General features: G+C 25.8%; 1 protein-coding gene across 2 annotated transcripts; it reads right to left on the reverse strand.

The window, feature by feature from the left end:
• Positions 1-247: 247 nt before the first annotated feature.
• Positions 248-21,777, reverse strand: LOC132949953 (uncharacterized). 2 transcript variants are annotated; one of them, XM_061021083.1, is made up of 6 exons: positions 21,629-21,777; positions 4,827-5,035; positions 4,584-4,765; positions 3,738-4,440; positions 2,758-3,005; positions 248-2,460 (listed from the first exon to the last, which is right to left on the reverse strand). In XM_061021083.1, the coding sequence occupies exons 1-6, from the start codon at positions 21,684-21,686 to the stop codon at positions 2,133-2,135; spliced, it is 1,728 nt and encodes a 575-aa protein (XP_060877066.1). In that variant the 5' UTR covers positions 21,687-21,777; the 3' UTR covers positions 248-2,132. The 2 variants fall into 2 exon arrangements, with proteins under 2 accessions (XP_060877066.1, XP_060877067.1); XM_061021084.1 differs by lacking the exon at positions 21,629-21,777 and adding an exon at positions 14,895-15,135.
• Positions 21,778-22,881: the final 1,104 nt, after the last annotated feature.

Raw genomic sequence — 22,881 nt, forward strand, 5'->3', positions numbered from 1 at the left:
ATAAAAATGAAAAAGTTGTTTGTCGACATAAATTATTATTGTTATGATAAATAAAATTATGTTGTCTCGATGTTAATTAAAAACAAACCTTTTTACTTGGAGAATGAATAATGATTAAAGCAATTTCCTATATTGATCCCGTTTTAAATACAACAATTGATTTTATTTTCTTGTATTCGTGCCTATCTTGTTGAACTGATATTCGAGTAATTTAATAAGAATTTTGGAATAAATTAATGAACATTCATTATGTTTATCGATATTTTTATTTAAATACAACTTGTGAAATATTGTGTATAAAAATTAACATATTCGTATAACGTATAAGCGTATAGTAATACAATAATAAAATAAAAGTACATGCATTTACATAACAATTATTAAAATAATTATAACAATAATTATCTTATCTTAATTGTAAAAGAGGTTCAATATAGGTACAATAGTCAAACATAATATATAATATACACCCGTATGGAAATATGCACTAACCAATTAAAAATTTGTTTAGGTATACTTTACTACATTATACGTTTATAAACAATACATTATTAATATAATAATGATTAATTATACAATGCATATAATCGTTAAATTAATGTGATTGTATATAATATGAACTTAGGTCTTAAATACAATTAAATATTTGACATTTGTTAAAGTACTTTGATAATTCCACCCAAATAAATTACTAGCTATGTACTTCTAAACTAATAAAATGCAATATGCAAAACAATTAAGTTTTCTGCAGTGGTAATTAAAAAGTTACTTTTAACAAATAAAATAATATAAAACAAGTAGTTTCTACTGGCTAGGCTTTCAAATATTTTTATAAGTATGACTGTTATTGAACCAGGACTACTTTCATTTAAATAATTTCATTAGCTTTATTGTATAATTGTATGTCAAATGCCTATAGACTATAAGCCTATTATAGTTATAAATTATAATCATACGTTTCCATAATTAAATTTAACATTAAATTGTAGGTACATATTTTGTTAAAGGTAAATAAATTAGTAAAAAGTGATAATTACACAAAAATTTCCACACGATTTGAATATAAATATAATATATAAGTAATATAATTATGTAACTCTATTGTAGGTACGCATATAGACATTCTAGACTTTAAATAATTATTTATAACTATAAATCATAAATCTATAACTAATATACAAAATAATTTAGTAACTTCTATAAACACGTATAAAAAGAAGTTTTACAAAACATCCTACTGATGCAAATCAACTAATTTCTTTTGATCACAGATAAATAACAAATAAGTTCAAAACTCGTTTTCAGTCTCATTCATTTTTTGAAAATAATATTTAAATATAACGACATTTTGTTTTTCGTCGGTACTTAAGAAAATTAAATAATTAACAAAGTTAATTACAAATTAGTCCCATAATTATTATTAGTTTTTAATTTGTGCTGATATATTTAGCTCATTTTTTCTATATATTATGCTTTTTTGAATTTAGTAATCATTAAGACATTTATCATGGGGATTTAAAAAGCTAGGAATGTTTATAAAAACTTGCCTAATTTCATTCAAACCATTAAACATATTTTATATATACAGATTTTGTATATACGGTGGTATCTAAGAAAAGTTGTCATTACCATCGACTTTATCAAATGTAATATTATAAATTCAATGACATAAACTATTTATTTCAACATTCAATATTCAAAATATCGGTATTTTAAATTGATGACTTATTAAATATTTTATTTTAATCTTTATGTAAATATTGATGGTATATTGTAGTATAAGATATAAACAATATAATTAATACGATTGACCGACGATTTACTGAATGATAATACATAGTACATATTATACATTTATACTACCGATAAATTGAGCTGCAGTAGTACAGACGTACAGTATATTAATATATTATTATGAATGATATAAAATTATTTTTAAATACATTTTATGAGATATTTTAATACTTCAGGCGGGATCCTCATTAATTCTTATATTAAGATTTATAACTAATTATTTGTTTCAACATTTAAAATCATAGAACGTTTTAATTGATCTTTTTTTATGATTTAAATCCTTTACGTTATAGTTAGTCGTATAAAATCCACGCAGAAAGATAATTTAGATATAAATATCAATGAAAAGAAAATAAAACAAACAGAACAGGTGCTGCTATCAGACAAATGGCATATACTGCAGATCTGGGCTGGCATGTAGAAATTGCTATAAATTCATCTCCAGAATCACTATTTGGTCCAGGATTTAACATTTCTAAGACTGTTGTTTGCTGTGACCAAAAATTTAAAGGTAATTGGCATTCACCGGTTACATTTAGACATGATGAAGTTGGTTTCGAGACATCGTACACGGTTTTATTGATGGCAAAATGTATACGTATAAAGTTATCTTGAATCTCGTTCTCGCTGTTGAATACGAAAAAATAATATCCATCACCAGGAACCCTAAATTAAAATGATAAAATCTAAAATTAATATTTGATACATCAATGTATAAAATATTAATGTATTATTTTTTGATAAACCCTAATTTATATCCGTACTCAAGTTCTTAATGTACGTGATCATAAATTATTTTTTAAAAAAACTAAAAATTCTAAGCTTAAAGTTGTTTGAATTTTTATTCTCAAAATAGTTATATAGTATAAGTATGTAACTATTAAATAATATGTTTATAGTATATACGGTATAGTTATAGCGTAGAAATATATTATAGTAATTCCAAAAATTAATAAAACATACTTATAAGTAACAGTGTTCGGATGGCTGGCTGCTTCATAATCAGGATCTTTCTTCGGAGGTAAACATTTATGGTGTGGAGCTAATGGTAAGCTTAATAAAAGACCTTCGCATTCAAGGAGCATTTCTTCACTACTGGAAAATGACGACCAAAACTCACTATGACTACGGTCCTTATTCATCGCATGCGTGTTGTTTTCAGTTACTTTTCCACGAACTTGAGCAATCCCATCTGATGAAAGCGCATCGGCCTGAAATAGTTATAACTCCTTTAATAACGTAACGTTAACATTTGTTAGTGTTCTAAATCTTTATAAGTTGTATTATTAAACGTAAAATGATACAGAAAATATTCTTTTATTTTCAATTTGTATGTTTTATTGAATTTAATACTTATACAATGTAAAAAAAAAAACGAGTGGAGCTGTTTTCCAAAAATATTCAATAATTTAAAAGTGCACCATGATTGCTATTTCACGTTGTTTTCTAAAATTAAATTGTTTTAAATTTTAAAATTGACTTATTTTACTTAAAAAGCTCAACATTTCTGTACGAATGTATTTTAGTTTTTTTTTAATTCACAGAAAATATTTTCCGAAAAAACACATTTCAATGTTTCTCTAACTTAAAAACTCTTCGTGGTTAACATGAAAAATTTACACAATCAAGTGATAGGTATTTGGGTTTTTGGAATGAAAGTACATAGGTACATAATTTTATAGGTTGATTGCAAGATTTAATTGCTTGTAAAAGTGGTTAAAATTCGTCAGTACTTCTTATGCTACGTATTGAAAACTTGGAACATAGCCTAACTAACCCTAACCTAACTGTATATATTTGTTTAAGATTTTATAGGATATTAGGATGCAAAGAGTTTTAGACTATTGTTAAAAATTATAATTTATATTTACTTAGGTATACAGTTATATATTACGTAATTGATAGCGTATACTATACTATACTATACTATACGTATACTATACCTCTTCGTTGGCTGCATCGTTTTGTTGGTCATGTTTAAATAACTCTTTGCTCAAGTTGTCTTGATCTTTTTCATTTACAGTGGATCGTTTAAATCTACTACGATAATGCCTCAGTCTAGGACCACGCCATGATGTATCATCGTCAGCCATTGCATTTTCAATTATTTGATAAAGTCTATTTGTATCATTCATTGGCTCGTTTAGATCATTTTGAAGAACTTCTTTTAACTTTCGTAAAAGTGTTGCTCCATCTTTTCCTTGATTTCCCAATTTCCTTAATGATTCTTCGATCAATTCTTTTGATTGAGGTATGTTATTGATTTCGTTAACGTTTGTGAATACAGGCTTAGATTTTACTGTTTGGGCTACATAATCCTCGTTTTCGATTTTTTCTTTCATTTCTTTTTGATATAAATCTTCAGCATAATCTAAATGATGATTGGCAGTTTTACTGGATCTCTTAAAATATGTGCGGTTTATATTATTATCATTTGGATGATTTGTAAGGTAGACTACGTCAGGTGCCATATCGGGCACAGTCATACCAGAAGTAAGTTTTCTCATAAAATTTGGAATATGTGTGTCATTGCCCTCTTCAGAAGATTCAACTTCATCAACCTCTTCGCTAGAATTATCTCCTATATAAGCGCATTCTTTTAAATGTTTGTGTCCTTTAATAACTATTATACTAGCTCCAGGCCACCTGTAAAAATATAATAATGATATGTTTATAACTTAATTTTTAGATGTTTTTAGTCAAGTAATTTTTTTTTTTAATTTTAAATTATGAAAAATAACATTTTTTATCCATTATTATTATTATTATTATAGTGAAATATATTTAACCTTGAGCATGTAGACACTTTTACAATTGAATCTTTAAGTAGATAAAATCCCCAATATTCTTTAATATCGTCTTCTAACGTAATATGCCTCTCCATTTCAACAAATTCCATTTTTGGTAACATAGATGGTTTTTCTGGCATCAAATATGCATTAAAAGTGGCATTAGTGTTCACTATATGGCGCTGAAAATAATTATAATAAATTTAAAAAAGTATTCTACACAAATTAAATTTCAATACTTACTTGGCACCAAAATGTTGACATTTTTTGGTCTAATATTCTCATATCAGTAATAGCTAAAGGATATTTATGATCAGAATAGACATGATAGCGAATGTACAATGGTGCAATGACCAAAATACCAGGCACAAGTAAACTTAAAATACATAGTCTGGCCGCTTTTAGTGGTCCTTTAAGGCTATTAGGGTTGTCCTTTTTATAATATACACCACCTAAAAAAACGAATTTATTTATATTTTATTTTATTTAAATTATACACAATTATACAAATCAATTGAAGACACTGGAAAATTAATTTAAAATAAGGTTATTTATATTTGGAAAAACAATGAAAACTATACTTTACTCGATAATCAAAAGTATAATCAAAACTATATATCTCTTATATATTTTTTATGATCCACGCGTTTGGGTTATCCAATGAAGTTGAATTCATAACATAAAAATAATAATAAATAATTGTCATCAAGGTCGTTTTCAATATAATTCTTTTTAACCTTTGGAAGGACACAGCAATGAATTCAGTAGACTATACACAATTGTTGTTAATCCTTAGCGTGATTGGAATACTTATTTTAAAACTGTTAAATAGTTCTAAATTTACACTCTATTAAATTTGTTAAATTTTGTTTTTGATATCTCAATAAACAAATAAGAAAATTATTTATAATATTGCCATAAAAACAATAAAACATACAAATTTATATACACGACACACAAAAGTTAATTAATTAGACGTATACAATTCTACATATTTTGTATATATTATAATATAAATATTTTATATTGTAGATGAGATAATAAATATATGTTAGGTCTACACTAATTTATTCACTGATGCTATATTATTGGTTAGTACTTTAGTAGTATAGATATCGGTACTTATAGGTTATAACTAATAAGATCAGTTCGTACTTAGTTATTTATTTTTACTAGGTAACTATCATTTATAATGTGGGATTAAATAATAAATGTATAATAAAAATATATACATTACAACTTACATTGCTAAACATAATGCACTACTGCATTTTAGTTAAATATATACGTATATATATACGTACGAATCAAAAGGTCGACGAACTTAAAATAAATATCAAACCTTTAAAATACAATTTATACTGGGTGATTATTTTATCATAGAACACTCATTATTTAAAAAAACTATTAACACTTCAGAAAATATTTCTTTTGAATCATTTTAATTCGTTAGGTACAAAACAACATATTTTGCAGACTAAAGGATTTTGGACGAATAGTAAATAGTTATAGTTTATGAGGTAGGTATATACCTAACCTAACCGTACACCTAAGTAATTAATTATTACCTACCTATATTCATTCGAACTTTTGTTTTTATAAAATTATTGAAATTCTTAAAATACTATTTTAAGCTGTTTCGGAAACTAAAAAAGTACCTATGTGATTGAATTTAAAAAAAAAAACTAAAAACTAAAAAAATAGTAAAAAATGTTGTATTGTAAGTTGTAACGAATTAAAATTATGGAAAACAAAAACTTTCAAAAGCGTTATTTGTTTTTGAAATAATGAGTGTTCTTTGATAAAATAATCACCCTGTATACTATTATACTCGTTAGCTATGAGAAACTATTATCATCAATTACAAAAACATATAACTCACGTCTGGGAACAATATACTCTGAGGTTTGTGGCGGTCTCCCGTTTTCCTAGTTAGTAACTTTTATGTGGGATATTTGGCCATTTGGGACACCCCGGCTTATAATGTATTCGTTATTCGGAGTGAAAATATTTATCTAACCTTGAATTTAAAACTAATTTTTCAAACATACTACAACCCAAGATGTGTTGTAAGTTTTAACTCATAAAACAAATAAAAATATCTTAGCTAGGTGTATGCATTACATTATACATTTATACTATTATCGTATGTTGTCTGTTTTTATTTTTATAACAATTATGTACTGGGTGTTCTAATGGACCACATTAATGGGAATACTTGGTACCAAACTGTAAATAATTTTTTAACGTTTTTATTTTAATTTTTTACCATTACATATTAAGTTTATTTGCGTGTTATTCAAAAATTTTCACATTGTTCATTTGTTTCCTACCTAGTACCTATATACTGTTTAGAAAAAAATGTATCATAATTATTAATGGTAATATTATAATCACAACATTTGTATAACTGTGTAAGTATAAACCGATGTGCCCAATTTATTCAATGTCCATTATTGTAATTTTTAGGTATACTATAGCTTTTAGTAACTTACATGAAAATTATAAAACATTAAATTTTTTTTAATTGAACATCGGTTATAACAGTTATATCAGTTGTTACTTGATAAAGTTACAAACAAATATATTATATGATTTAGTCAACATTCATGATAATACCATTTATGATATATGTTATCAAACATTTAAGGTCATCAAAGTTTTTAATACATGCTTTTTTAAAATTTATTTAGTTGTATAGAAATCACTATCAACTTCTTTATTATATTTCAAAATTCACATACACATTAAAAATTATAAATACTAACAACTATAATATACTTGTTAAAAATTCCGATACGATCTTATTCATAGATGGAAGCTGATGCCTTGAGTCTAAAAATAATTTTAGGAGTTATAAGCGTCTAAATACTAGCATAAATAATAGCTATAAATAATGCCTACTAATATATGTATGATTTTCAGAATTTTAATAGTACCTATTGTATTTTTTTTAATAATATAACAACATTGTATTGCAATAATAATTATTTTGAATAACAACGGTTAGACAGAATTTAGAATACAAAAGTGTAACAGCAGCGGTATAGTAGGTATGTATAACTATTTTGTATTAACTATTTGAATGTTTTTCTGATATGCATCATGATCATGAAATCAGTTTTGTTGACCTAGTTTCTACACATTTATGACTGCCATTAATAACGTTTTTATGTTTATTAACTTTAATAATATATTCAACAACGATACATACTACATATAGTTAACACAACAAACACCACTATGGCACTATGCATGGTCACGATATTATAAACGAGCTTATAATATAAGTTCGATTTCTGTGGTTGGAATCTTACTCGTGTTGATCGCGTTCAGTTAGTTTCTACGAAATTGTCTGCTAACGAGTAACGAACAGACGACGTTTGACGTAGGACAAAAATGATTGAACTTGGAAATAGCCACGATCTTAATCCGATAAAAAAAAGGCAATGGCCCCGCGGCAGTGGGTTTTGAGCATTATATCATATTCATAATTTATATACATATATACTATATAGATACTGACATAATAATATAATATAATATACTGTTATCATAATTCCAACGATTCGTCTGAGTGGCATGATTACACGGGACTTCTCAATTAGTATGAGTTTGCGCAGATGATCGGGAAGATGACGAAGAAGAAATGATAAAATTGAAATAAGAGGCCTATCAAATGACGGAGGTAAGAATTGAACTATTCAAGTTGATAAATCGGTTAATCCTGTGCAGTTTTATTACGGCGAGTGGTTTGAATTCGCATTCGTATTTCGCCATCACCGTAGAGAATAATAATAAATAATAATTGTTATTATAATAGTAATGTTTATCATGGTAATTAATATTATAAGACCCTGTCCCGTATATATGTATAACGACGTAACGTTATAAAGTTTTATTTTCTTGTAATTGGCGTTTGATGTAATATATAGTATGATATACCTACTGATTACAAAATTTAAATTATAGTTGCTATTTGTTTGCATATATTCTTAAATATTTTTTATACGAGTATGATGATCTCTTGACTTTATGTGGTCGGTTATAATAAAAAAAAAGTCAAGTTGAACAAATAAAATTGTAAATTGGTACTGATAGCGCAAACGTATTTACAGCGCAAATTTCTTTAAACCGTATGATATTATATTGAAAGTGTTAGTCCAATAGATGAGTTTAGTTTTTTAATATGAATTATTCAATATTGTAAATATATGGTAGGTAAGTACCTAATAATTTATAATATGATTGTATTAAGATTTAATACTCATTAAGATACTAATTATTTTATCACACACATTTAAACTGTAATATCTGCAAATAGAAACATTTATTAACCGTATAAAATAATACACCCATCTACTAAATAGGTTTCGGTTTTCGAATATTCTAAGACGTTAGATGTTAGAAGTTAAGTTTATATTGTATATTGTATAGTTTGTATTATATTTAAAAACTGTTGTTTTATGGTAGAAATGTAGGTAATAAACTATACTATCTATCTAAGTTTTGAGATAAATAGACTGGTCAGCGCAGAAAAAATAAGTTATTGGTAAAATATTATAAATAGCTAAAATTATTATGAACATTATTTAATGTATAGTATAGTACCATATATTAGCTACGCAGAATCATAAAAAACAAAATTTATTTACCAGAAAATTAACATACAAGTCTGCAAACAATAGTATATTAGATAATTTTCTAATCTTTTATAGAAAGAATGTAAACAATTATAAACACAAATTCAAACAAACAACATAATATGTACCTATATTACCTGAGCTAGAGTAAGAGTATTGCTTACCTAATTTGCAATTATACATAGGTATTTCATTTTCTGAACGGAGCGATTGGTTTTACACTTTTACACTGATAGGTATAATATGTGTATTTTGTTTTTTAATCTTTTCGTCTGTTATCTTGGACAAGTAAAATTAGTTCAATCTTCTACTTTGAGGGAACCACGTTTTTGATACCAAAAGTTGAATTTAGTTGGTATAGGTACTTTTGAGGGGTAAAAAGTAAGATAATCGAAAAAACGGGAATATTTATTTATTTGCTCGACAGCAGTTTTTGACCAAATCAGTTTTGTTGTAATTCGAACATTTAATAACTGTAGACTTGAATTGTTTACCAAATATTTATATTAGCATTGTATAGATATCAATAATATTTAAAATATTTCAGGTCTTTTTGGCTTTTTAGTTTTTTTGTATTTTGAATAAACAATTGAAATTGTTGATTTTTATTCGATTTTTTTCAATTTATTTTAATAGAATTTGTGATCCTTAAAAATGTCATTCAAGTTTTTCTCAAAAGTTCTTATAGTATCTAGTACTACCTACCTAATAAAAAATATCAAAAATACTAAGTCACAATTTTTGAACAAATCATGAAAATTATGTAATTATTTTTTAATTAAAAATGCATACAATATACATATTACAACTTGAATGTTAATACCTATTATAAGGCTTGTAATAGTAATACAAGGTTCCTCGTAAGTAATTCTTGTAGGTAGTAATTTAAAAATATCGAAAATACATATTATCTTGCACATTTTTTTGAAATTTGAAATTCAAAATTTCAATGGAAAATAATGATTAATCAGCCGTATATAATTTGCGCATCGTCTGCTTACTTGTGCTAAAATATCGTACATCGTTTGCGTATCAGCGGTCGATTATCGTTTGCGCATTGTCTATTCACCTACACCAAATTATCGTACATCATAATATGCGCATCAACATGCTGAACAACAGGAGGATATAAAAAAAATATTGATTGAAAATTCAATGATTATCATATATTATATGTAATAAATAGATACAAAGAATTAAAAATAAATTACATTAATTCAATTGAATTGTAGTCATATTTATATATGTATATTATATAGATAATGAATAATATAAGATTTTTAAGTTTAAATATAATAAAGATACATGTCAATGAGTTTTTACTAAATTAGCATTTAAAGTTCAAATTTTGACATAACTCATCAAAATCTCGAAATTTTTTTTATTCTTATTTTTTTATTAATAAAAAGTTTTATTTAATTTATAGTCTAGTTTTTGACGTTCAGGAGCCCGTTCTAAATGATAGATATCACTAGAATTTTAGAAAACAACTTGTGACTTTTGGTATACACCTTTTTTTCAGTTCTATTGTTAAATAATATTGATGCGCAAATGATGTACGACCTTTTTAACGGTCGATGCGCAACTGTCTTACAAAAAAGGTCAAAATTAACAGTATAGTGATGCGCAAACGACAACCGGCTGATTAATCTTAGAAACTTGGCATTTTTCGTCATAAGGTACCTGGTACCTGGTACTTTTATTATTATTTTCTATACGTAGTGAAATTTTTCTAAATGTTTGTATTTGTTTCAAGCTGTTTGTATCACGAACCTATACGTCATGTTCTACGATACGTCAATAATCGGTATTGACTAATAACAATATTATAAGTTAATAACAATAATCAATAGTATAGGTAATATGATATAATGTTAGCGATGTTTTTGCCTGAAATTATTTCAAAGAATAAACATAGAAAATTAAACTTCTAGTATTAATAAATTATAATTTATCATTAAAAATAGAAGTTGACGGTGTGCAGTTTTTGCTCAGAATAATTATTAATGTATGACGTATGTAATGGTGGATCATTAAATTCAAATTTAAAGAAATTGAATTTCAGTCTTTGTGTCACACACGTGCAACATAAAAGGAATTTAGATGTGTTATATTTTCTCAACGCTTACCGAGAATTGATCTGGCGAAAGGATGAAAATTCTGAACAGATCGTAAAATGCATTATCTCGTAAAAAGCATTATCAAGATAAACTTCCCCACATTTTTTATTTTCTATCCAAAAAGTTAAATAAGACAATTTTTTAATTTCTACTTTTTTAGGATTTAGGACGATACAATAAAATATGGAGAATACTATATTTCAATTAGAATAAATTCAACAATAAATTCAAATCTGTTTTCAGAACTCATATCACTATAGACTAATGGTTAGAATGAATTGGAAATAAAACACACCTCATTTCTAAATTATTCGTATGTTGCAAGTGTGTTGAACTGATATTTGGTACTTTCCACCTTCAAAATTAACAGGTCCATTACAGGGACCTACTCAATGACGAGGTACTTGCACACGACTCCTACAATAGAGTATTCTGCTCTGAAGTATCTCTGACTTCCCCGATTTTTTAGTCATCTATTGATTGTTCTTATGCGTGAACAGGCATAAACGAGATCAGAAAGATTCGTTTTTATTAATTGGATAGTATAACATAAAGAAAATAATATTTCTAGTGCATCTTGTAAGTTGTAGGTAGTAGTTTTTTCAATACTAAATAAACCACACATTTTCTTTAGTTATACCTCTTCAGCCTTAAACAGAGATAATATAGTTATATCAATACGATTTTTTTTTAGAAAAAAAGGTTACTAATTTATACTAAATGTCATGGGAAGTTATAGTTAAATCCTAAAATCGTAATTAATAAAATTATTTTAACTCTGAAGTTGTTATTTCTAATAATTTCTGATAGATTTTCGTGAACATATTTTTACAATGTTCAACGTCTTAGGGACAACAAAACTGCAGATATAAGCATATAACATAGGTGTAGTAGATACCTATAACTTTTGTGTGCCACATTTTTATGACGTAAACACATTTCATGCAATATAATATATTATTATATAGGTACCTAATAACTTATACGGCAATACCCCATTTAGTGTGATAAATAAATACTTTAAATATTCATTTTTTAAATAATTACTAATAACAAATTAGAATAATTGTTATTGAGTTATTTAAACACCATCGTCATAATTGTGGTTAATTTACCTAGCAGTAACCATGAACGTTTTAAAAATAATGCCTACAGAATGTTTTTGTTTCTGTTCACATAACATAATATACTACTTTATTCTGATAAAGACGTGTGTGGTGTGTCTTACTGTCTCTCTCTCGAGGTCGACTAAAGCCAGATCACAGTTATGTGTAAAAACATATACATGCATTTCAGCGCTTATGATTTGTTTACTACTTTTTATTTATCACAGTTTATCCGATAAGTACTCTTAATTAACATAATCTTTATAACGTAATTACTTCGATTTATTATTCTGGCAATCGCGAAAACGAAACGATGGAATGTAAATTCATAATAATTACAATAATACAATGTAAAATTATTGCTCATATAAATAGTCAACTATATAAATTATAATAATTTATTACTATTCCGAAAAATGATTACAATATTTCCAATACAAATAATTATAAATATTTATATCTTTTACACTAATTATTAAAACATATTTATAATTACCTATAGTAATAATTTTAATGTATATTACTTCAATAAAATTACATAATAATATATAGTTACCTACCTATATTATAGTATTTATAAGAAATGTGAACCTAATTAAATTTGATTACTAACATAATATAGAATAAAATATTTAGTTTATTTATTCTACTTACATCTATTTTAATCTATATAATATGTTATATAGGTAATTAACTATTTTTAAATCAAATTATACCACAATTTTTAATTAATAATTTTTCTAATTCTGACTTTTCTGTATAGGTATAATAATAGGCATACTTTATAAAGTACATATTTTGAAAATTGTATTTATAAATGATATTAAAGTAATAATACTAATAATAAGTTATTAAGTAGGTACCTAATACTTCTTAATCATAATATTAGGTATAACATAATTTACTAATTACTATAACATTCTTTATGCACTTCTACATATTAGCAGGAACATATTATATTATTATTTAATATTACATGTAAAATAAAATAAATTATAATTAGTAGTTTCCTGCCATAATCATTATTTAAACAAAACCAGTTCGAAAAAATACCAAATGCTTAAATAACATTTATATTCATTTAGGAACAAATATTTTGTATCCTAGAAATCAAGCACTGAATTATACTGACGATATTGGCGTTAGTCCAAATATACGTTTCGAACAAAACAAAATATGTACACAGCTTAGCACATCAAATAAAATAAACTACCAATTCATTTAAGAAAAAAAAAATATTGTTTGTTTTGTATGCCCGTGTATAGTATATAATATTATATATATGGTCATATCGTATATTATTATAAAAATATATGACTGAATTAAAATTAAATACAAAATAAAAATAGGTAATGACTAATAAGTAATAAGTAACAACTAATAATATATCGCAATGTTCCAAACTTGATAGAAATCTATAGATAATAGAAATGGTTTTAAAAAAATAGTTCTAGCTCGGAACCAATACGGCTATATTATACCTATTTATATTTTATTACAAGCTATAATTTTAAATCGTAATAATTATAAGTTGCAACTGAATACCTAAAACTTAGGACCTATTCAGTATTCATATAGCGATTGCCTGGTAGAAGTTATTGTTATTTATGTATTTTAGTTATAGAAATAATTTATAATAATACAATTTAATATTTTATTCGATAATATTTAGGTCAAAACTATTAGAGAACTGAGAACAATAATTTATGATGCACCTCTTTTCAAAAACCCATCAAACCAATTAGCTAGCAATTAACTTTTAATCTTTATTTTAAGCAGTGTCTTATAGAAATGTATAAACAAAATTAAAAACCCTTTAATCGTATAAAATAATGTTAGTATATAGGATCAAATAATATATACATAAGTTTTAAAATATATGGTGTCCATTTTCACAAAATTTTAATATTTACCTATGGGTATTTTTGTATTGTTTATTTATTGGTCGTTCTTTGTATAGTGCAAATCATAAGTTATAAAACGTATTAGGGTACATTCAATTTAATTTCAAATGTAAAAAATTTAAATGAGGTATTGCAAAACGGAGTCTGTCATTTTTTCGACACACTAAATTTATTGTAAATGGTTTACTTATATACATATTACATAGTATATAATATACAACATACTATATGTCTATATATATAATATATATTTTAGATATTATTATTATTATTGTTTTATTGTTTTTGTGATTATTTTTACTGTCATTCAGTCTACATAAATAGATTTAAGTCCTACTACTGTAATAACTAAAAAAAATTATTATTGGGTTTCAACCCGTTTAAATTTATAATAAATAAAGTACCTACACATAGGAGTACGCAAAAATTAGTAAAAAAAAGACGTTATTGTTATATTTAAAAAAAAAAATCATGCACAATAAATAATAATATGTTGTATCTACCTATAGTTATATTTGAAATATACTAATATGTTTACCTTTTCTTTTTTTGCATAAAATCATTATGAAAATCACTCCCGTGTAAATATGTAATAAATATTTTTCTTAGAACAACACTGATGCCTATAATTTTTAATGCCACTCAAAGTAATTTATAGCACTTATTTCATAAAGTACACACTTTAAAAACTCTACAATAATTTTTAAACTTAAAAATGTTGTAACATTATAATCGTAATCTTTACGTACTGAAAACAGCGGGAATACTAATGTAGTCGTACTGTTATTCAACACTCACACTTCCGAATTTTATTAAATCTATTGCGTTTTATAATAAAATAGATACGCACTCTATTGGTGAACGTTGTTAATTTATTCATTCATGTATCGTAATTCGAACGATTAAAAAATACTATAAATATGTGTAATGTTACAGAAGTACATTTGATAATTTATGAGTACAATGATATCTGTACAGACTGTAAGTAATACTCGTATTTTTGAGTACCTACCCATTGGCCATTATAGATACATTATTTAAGAATTTTTAAATAAGTTTATTGTATAATAAGCATAATCACAGTAGGGCGGGAAACATATCTGTATAGAATTTATAGATGCTATAGAATTAAATATTAATAATAAAATAGGTACCTAGCTATTCTCATTCCACGTGATACTGACTACAGCAAATATGTATTTTATTATTATTTATCGACAAAATGCTCTGTGGCTCCGCAGATTCTTTTTTCCCTAACGAAAAAAAAACTTAAACTTAAACTTTAATTAAATACATGTTAATGTACAGGATGATTCGCCAAGCATGCTCACCCCTATTTTTATCTTTAATAATGTTTTTATTCAAATTCTGAGTTTTGGAATAGTAAAACATACCCAAATTCTTCAATTTTTTTTTGTACTACTAAAGAAGTGTCCAGTGGCGGTACAAACTTCTATTTTTCAAATGAGAACCCCTATTTGTACTGTAAATTATTAATGGTTAATTTTTTTGATTATTTTGGTGTACCCATTTCAAAATTTGAGTGAGTAGTTTTTCATTTATTAAAATGATTGTACATAGGATAATAGTCCTTAAAAAAAGTTTTACAAAAATATAAAATAAAATATTATGGAATATTGGATCTATTATATTTATTGGCACATTTTTACAAATTATTAATCTTGATGGATTAATATTAAACGTTAACATTTTCAAATCACCATATCTTATAAACCTACTATCATGATTCATGGACTTATATTATCCTTAGTACACAAAGTTAAATAACTCAAAAACTACTTGTACAAATTTTGATTCTGATAAGTCAAAATTTTCAAAAAAATTATTCATCAAAGACACAATTTTTTTATTAGTTTGAAGTTTTAAGATATTGGGTTCCTCATAAATTGTTACTTGTTATTAGTTATTACAGAAATACCTACAACCTATTAATGTCAAAAATACGTAAATTTCCACAATTTTTTGTTGGCATTTAAAGTCAATATTTTACGAAATGGAATCTTTAATCACGATATACCTAGTCAAAATATAACGATTTTAGTTATTTTGTTGTAAATTGTGATTAAAAAATATTATTCGTATAGAGACTTGAAACTTTTCGTCATTAGGTATATTATTTACCATACACACAGTAGATTTTTCAAAATATTTTGTTTCATTTTAAGCGATTTATACCAAAAATCTATTCACAGTTTACACACTTATACGAAATTAGTTAATAACAATAACATATTATGTCATATCGTGATAATATAATATAATACGATGTTTTTGACAAAAATTAGTTTAATCTAATATGCTTAGGCACTAGAAGAAAATTAAATTACCAATACTATATATAGTATATAATGTCTTTTCAGAATCATTGAATAATTAAATCAAATTTAACCCACGCGACTACCCGACTACACGAGACATACATTATAGTGCGATCTACTCAAATACTCAATTACGATAGTTATAAAGGTACTGACAACAGGCAGTAGGCACTATACTATACAGCAGAGAGACTTTCCCGGTTTTTTTTTATTAGATAATTACTGGTTTTTTTGGAAAAAACTTTTGAATCTGTAGTATTTTAAATTGTTTTAGTTATTTGATCTTGATGTAATATTTGAGAGGGGAATGCAAGGTTCGATAGTCTCCACTTATATCTAATTATTATTTAAATTGGCAATCTATAATTTTAATTTCAAGTAGGATATTTATCTGGCCTTTTTTAAATATTTATATATGTATAAATCAATTATTTTATGACATTGGTGACGGTACCTATATAAAAAAAACTATTGCAGTCTTGCGTTGGGAGGAGTAATGAAGGGTAGGTTAGGTACCTAATCAGTATATAGATAAGAATTTTTCACTCCTCTCCAATCATCTATAAAAACTTTCAATTATATTATATAGCTAGTATTAATAAACTATTTGACGATATTAGATTTATGTCCAAACTAAACAGACATTTTCAGATAAATGTATATAAGTGTTTTATGTAGTTAGTTGTATCAGTTTGAATTACAATTATTTATCATTTTTTTTTATATATACTTATAAAATGTATAATACTTTAATTTTTACTTTATGACTTGAAATATTTGTACAATGTTAAATTATTCTATTACACATATATACCTAAATATAATCTCCAAAATCTTTACTTACATTATTTTTTATCAACATTCAAAATTGTAAAACTATTTAATTTTACTATTTTATGTTTAGCCATTTGTTTTTATAGAATTTAAATATTTTGTGCACATGAAGACCATTTTATCCAGAACTTGAATGACTCGTAGTCTATACTGCAGTGTCAGAGGACAGCATTTTAATTAATAACATATTATATATTTGGAATACCTCGTATACATAATTATATATAATATAATTAAATTATTTACAGCAAAAGGCATGGATCCATCATAATTCAATCTATGAAGAAGAGCATGGTTATAGGATAGTGGGAATATATATATCACTATATCAGCGGACGGCCCAAGCTGGATACTGCGAGTTTCCTTTCTCCACTCATCAAAATCAGTAGATATAACCATAAAAAATAGTATAATAATTTAATCATAAATCGGCTTATACTGAGGTATTTTATAAGCTATAGCCTTGGCCATCAGTATACCTACTAAAGTGCAAACGTACATCTTTTAGTAGATACCTGCCCTAAATTAAAATTGTAGAAAATCTGTTACATACTCAAATTGTTGGTTCTGATAGTAATCCATTTTGTTCTGTTATTTTTATTATTATAGTAAAATCATCCATTGTAAAATTTAAAGTCTATATTATCATATTATCACATGTTTGATATTTTAAAATTTTCATGATATATATTAGAGGTATACCGTTAAATTTGACAATAGATCAATTTACTCTAATATTAAAATAAAAAGAGAGTACAAATGTACAATCATTGATTATAAATACTAAATAATAATATTATTATACGTAAAATGGATTATTCTGAACGTACAATTCTGACCCATGGGTTAACGCGTCCTCTATTAGGTCTGAACTAGTCACATTAATATGTCTCATTTTCTATTTAGGTATAGGTATTAGTAAGTACTAATTGCAATATCATTGAAGAAATCGAAAACAATACGCGTGAGTGTGCGGGGCCCCGTCTTATGAAAACGATAATTATTACTAATAATAATTAAAATAATTGCTAAAATATTTTCTAATTTTAAAGACATTTTTATGATGTGTCCTACCCTTCCATCAAATACAAATAATACCTAAATGAGTATAATTTTTTGATACTATGGATCACCAATCGGAGGAAAAACTGTATAGGGACGTCGTTTATTCAAGGACAGTGGACTCAATCTAAAATCTGTCCGTGATTTAAGCTAAAATGTTAATACACGTATACTTACGTGCATCAAAATATTAGCTTAAACAAGTCCCCCAATATCCCCATTTCCTTTCTGCCCATTGATTTTGTAGTTGTTTTACTCTTAAGCATTTTTGCCTTGCGCAAACTATAAAATCTGTTATTTTAAACCTAAATAAATACTAAATGTATTGACTGTATACTATAGAGTATAGACGTACATGCGCCATATACTGTATAGCGCATAGTTATTGAAAATAACTAATTAAATATCTCACGTTTTATTCGTTTATTTTTCGTCTCTTAAAATAAATGTATTTTTTATTTTCTGATAGCTTTAGTAAAAGTTAAGATTATTTTATGTAAGAACGTAAGGTGAATTATAATAAACTATATTAACCTATACCTATTTGATATTTCTTGTATTTAAAAGGAAATGATTATGCGTTCAGTTTTTATTTTTGCATACTCAGACAGTTAGACATAATTTAAATACAAATCCACAATATATAAATTTATTTAAAATTTGATTTTTTGATTTTTTTTGTGATACAAAAATAAAGGAATTATTGATAAATGTTCCATTTATATTGTATATATTATCACAGAATATAGACTATATTATACATAGTATATAATTATATGATAAATACTATCAACTGAACGTCCATACGTCTATATCAAGGTAACTATTCCAATAACAGATTATTTTAATCAACGTATAGTATAGGTAGTAGGTACTGTTATTTAAATGTATTAAATAATTTTAATAATGTGCTAGATTTAAGCAGCCTAGATGCAAAAGTGCAGAGGTGGTAAAATAAACTGAAAATAGTTTGTCATTGACAGATAAAATGGGTACATTTATTCGTATTTTTAAATTTTATTTATTTTTGTCTTTATTTGAATATTCACGTTATACCTATACTTATTGTCCGGTTATAAATTCTATGTATATAATCCAATAATATTAACCTTTATTCATACGTAAGCGTGTATCATGGGAGGTACCTACATTATATTTTTCAATTATACATTGATAGCCGTTACATTATTTTTACACATCTTATATTATGTCTGTCTGTCTATATTATAATCTGGTAGCACACTTAAATACTCCCATAAACATAGAAACACGAATATTATAATAGGATTATTATTATATTATTATTATTATAGGTTGTTTAGTCCAAGAAAGCAAGAAAGTAGAAACATGATGTAATTGATTCAATCGTCCACTAATGTCAACACTCAACTCGTAGGTGTATAGGTGCTCATTACATGGTAATTATTGTCCAAAGTCCACTGTAATAGTACCCTACCTATCGCGCCTATCACGATTTACGATTTTGTTGCAACTTGTAGCATCAAGTGCAATGAATTAAAGTGTAAAACTGATTTAAGGTACTTAAATACTTAATCAATATAGAAAAAATATCACATAGGTATAGGTATATTTTTAATGAAAATGTATGAGTACCACCTATATGCTACAGCCTAAAATGTTTCTATACATCGTACATAACTACATAAACTACTATTTTATAATGACATTCATATTACTTTAATAATATTTATAAATAAATAAGATTTTAAAACAGCAGTAGGTACCTAAGTATAATTTTCGTTATAGTATTATACTAAACCTTTAAATATATTTCTTTCAATCAATTAACGATTTATTTTATGAACTATAAGATGATACTCTTTTGTACACCTATTTAATTTTATAGAATTTAATTTTCAGATATTATTTTTAACTATAGTTAAAAAAAACTTAAAAATTGGCCAACGCATTTTTTGATTACTTTTTATAGATTTTCTTCTGGCACTTCAAAAATAGATTTAGTGAATGGAGTTATATAGAAGCTTGTAGGTTAGGTTAGGCATATATCTGATGAGAGTTGATACACTTATATTACAACTATAATATCAGTTTTTATTTTTAAACAATGAAACTTTAAATCATGTAGGTTACAGGTCATTCATATAACATATAAATATTACAATACAAACTCCATATACAAAAAATAATTGTTATTATAAGTTATAACTTATAAATAAAGTCCTAAGAAATTTTTAGAAACATTTTACTAAATATTATATACGACTATCGACTGTCGACTACCTTATATTGTATAAATATTTAAATATACTATGTACTACATACCTACGTATAACGCTTAAAGTATCCCAATATACCTATATAGTACCTACATTAATAGTAATATAGTATGCTGTTTATATAGTTCATAGCTCATCTTGTATTCCTGTCAACCAATATCCATTGAAAACAAAACAAATAATTTTTTCAAGATCTACAAATATCATTTCATATAATTGTAATAAGTGCTATTACAATTTACAGTACAGGTAATATGTATATAATATGTATGTAATATATTACTTATTAATAGTTATTATTTATTAGTTATTATAAAGATTTTATTAGGCAGTTATACCTTCCGTTTATTATTTTTCCAAATGTATGTAATATGCATACCTACCTATTTGTATATTATTTATGACTTCTTTAAACTGCCAACTATAAATATAAGTACTAAGTAGTAAGGAAAAACAAAAAATAAAATTGCCGTTTCATAGTTAAGTTTTTCATAGATTTTAATATTACATATCTAGCCACGTAGATAATAATAAATATGCATTATACTTGGGATCTTTATTTGTTATGGGTAGGTACCCACTTGCAATAAATGTTGACATTTTTCAACTAAAATCAATCGAGTAAAATACTTAACCATCTACCTATACTTAAAGTGCATAATTACGTTTATGGGGAATTATATTATAGCGGTGCCTGTACATATATTATAGTACTCACCGCAACTATGTTTTATTAGTTTCAAAATAAAGTTTTATTTAGTTAGGTAGTTGGTACTCACTAATGAAAGAATCTTCGGAACAAACCGTAAATTGACTATCCGACCAACGACCAACCATGGTTAATGATTCTTAAATTGAACTAAGTCGTAAATAGCCGCTTTGGCGCTCATCATAAACTAGGTACTCGCTAATCTTATTGTATTTTATAGTTGTTGCCTGTTTGTTTAAACAACGCAATAAGTGTAGATATTAAAACCATATCTGTGTATTTATTGGATTATATTTTAAGTGTACCTAATATTACCTACATGTAATTATAATTTAAACATGTATACAAGGTGCAAACTACAAATAATAGCAACAAGTACGGACATATAGGTAGGTACAGTGTATACTGTATATAGGTAGTATTATTCATAATTGTACTTTTTACGGTGTAGGTACTGCTAAACGCTTAGACTTGCAGTTGATACCACTGTAATAAATAGTAGATGGAAAATTTAAATTGCCTAATGCGTAGACATGACGTAGTTGTACATTATTAATTATTGTCGCATCCTGGATGGTGCTCTATCTGCAAACCCTTATTCAACTTGAGAACTATATTTCTAAATAATATGATATTGTTAAATTCGATTTGACATGGGACGGAATTGGTATATCCAATAAAAAAAACCCGGGAAGAAACTAGTATATCTTTAAATTCAATTTTTAATTTTTATATATGGCACGGAACTCAGATGTAACCCAATTTCCTCGCTTTCCCTCGTCGAAATGTCTGTGCTCCTTGGTTATCAAAAATAATAATCTCTACAGACCACAACGATTTAAGCATTCCAACGCTTACTCAATCGGCCAAATCGTATATTATACCTACCTTTAATTTCATTCGAACTTAACCCATTGGGTGGTCGGCAATAACTATTGGACTACACAATATTTTTATCTACCCGCTATTCCGTATTCGTATGTGACATATTTAGATTCTGGGCGAATCAATGAATGTATTGATTTTACAATGATGTGTGTTTATTTTATTTATTTATTTTTGTGTTTGTCATCACCTTTTAGGGCAATAAAAATGCTTCGATTTTCAACTTAAGTATCTTGTTTGAAAAGAAAAGTGAATCTAGTTGGTTCATAAAAGAGGCCAATATTTAAAATTCCAAGTAGTTTTAAAAAGCGCTAGGAAAAACAAAAAAAAAAAAATTTAAGGAGAAATGGGAATTTTTACGCAAAATCAGTTTTTGGGTTTTGGTGCGACTCTATAACAAACGACCGTAGATTTACGAAATTTTCACTGAATGTTTAT

The sequence above is a fragment of the Metopolophium dirhodum genome, chromosome 8 (assembly GCF_019925205.1).
Source record: "Metopolophium dirhodum isolate CAU chromosome 8, ASM1992520v1, whole genome shotgun sequence".
In the NCBI taxonomy this organism is placed as follows: domain Eukaryota; kingdom Metazoa; phylum Arthropoda; class Insecta; order Hemiptera; family Aphididae; genus Metopolophium; species Metopolophium dirhodum.

Excerpts from the sequence above, each read along its gene's own strand:
- LOC132949953 (XM_061021083.1), bottom strand. The coding sequence starts at position 21,686 with ATGGTTGGTCGTTGGTCGGATAGTCAATTTACGGTTTGTTCCGAAGAT. Across the intron at positions 5,036-21,628 it reads TTCCGAAGATTCTTTCATTA|GTGGTGTATATTATAAAAAG; the intron begins GTGAGTACCAAC and ends TCGTTTTTTTAG. Across the intron at positions 3,006-3,737 it reads ACGATGCAGCCAACGAAGAG|GCCGATGCGCTTTCATCAGA; the intron begins GTATAGTATACG and ends TAACTATTTCAG.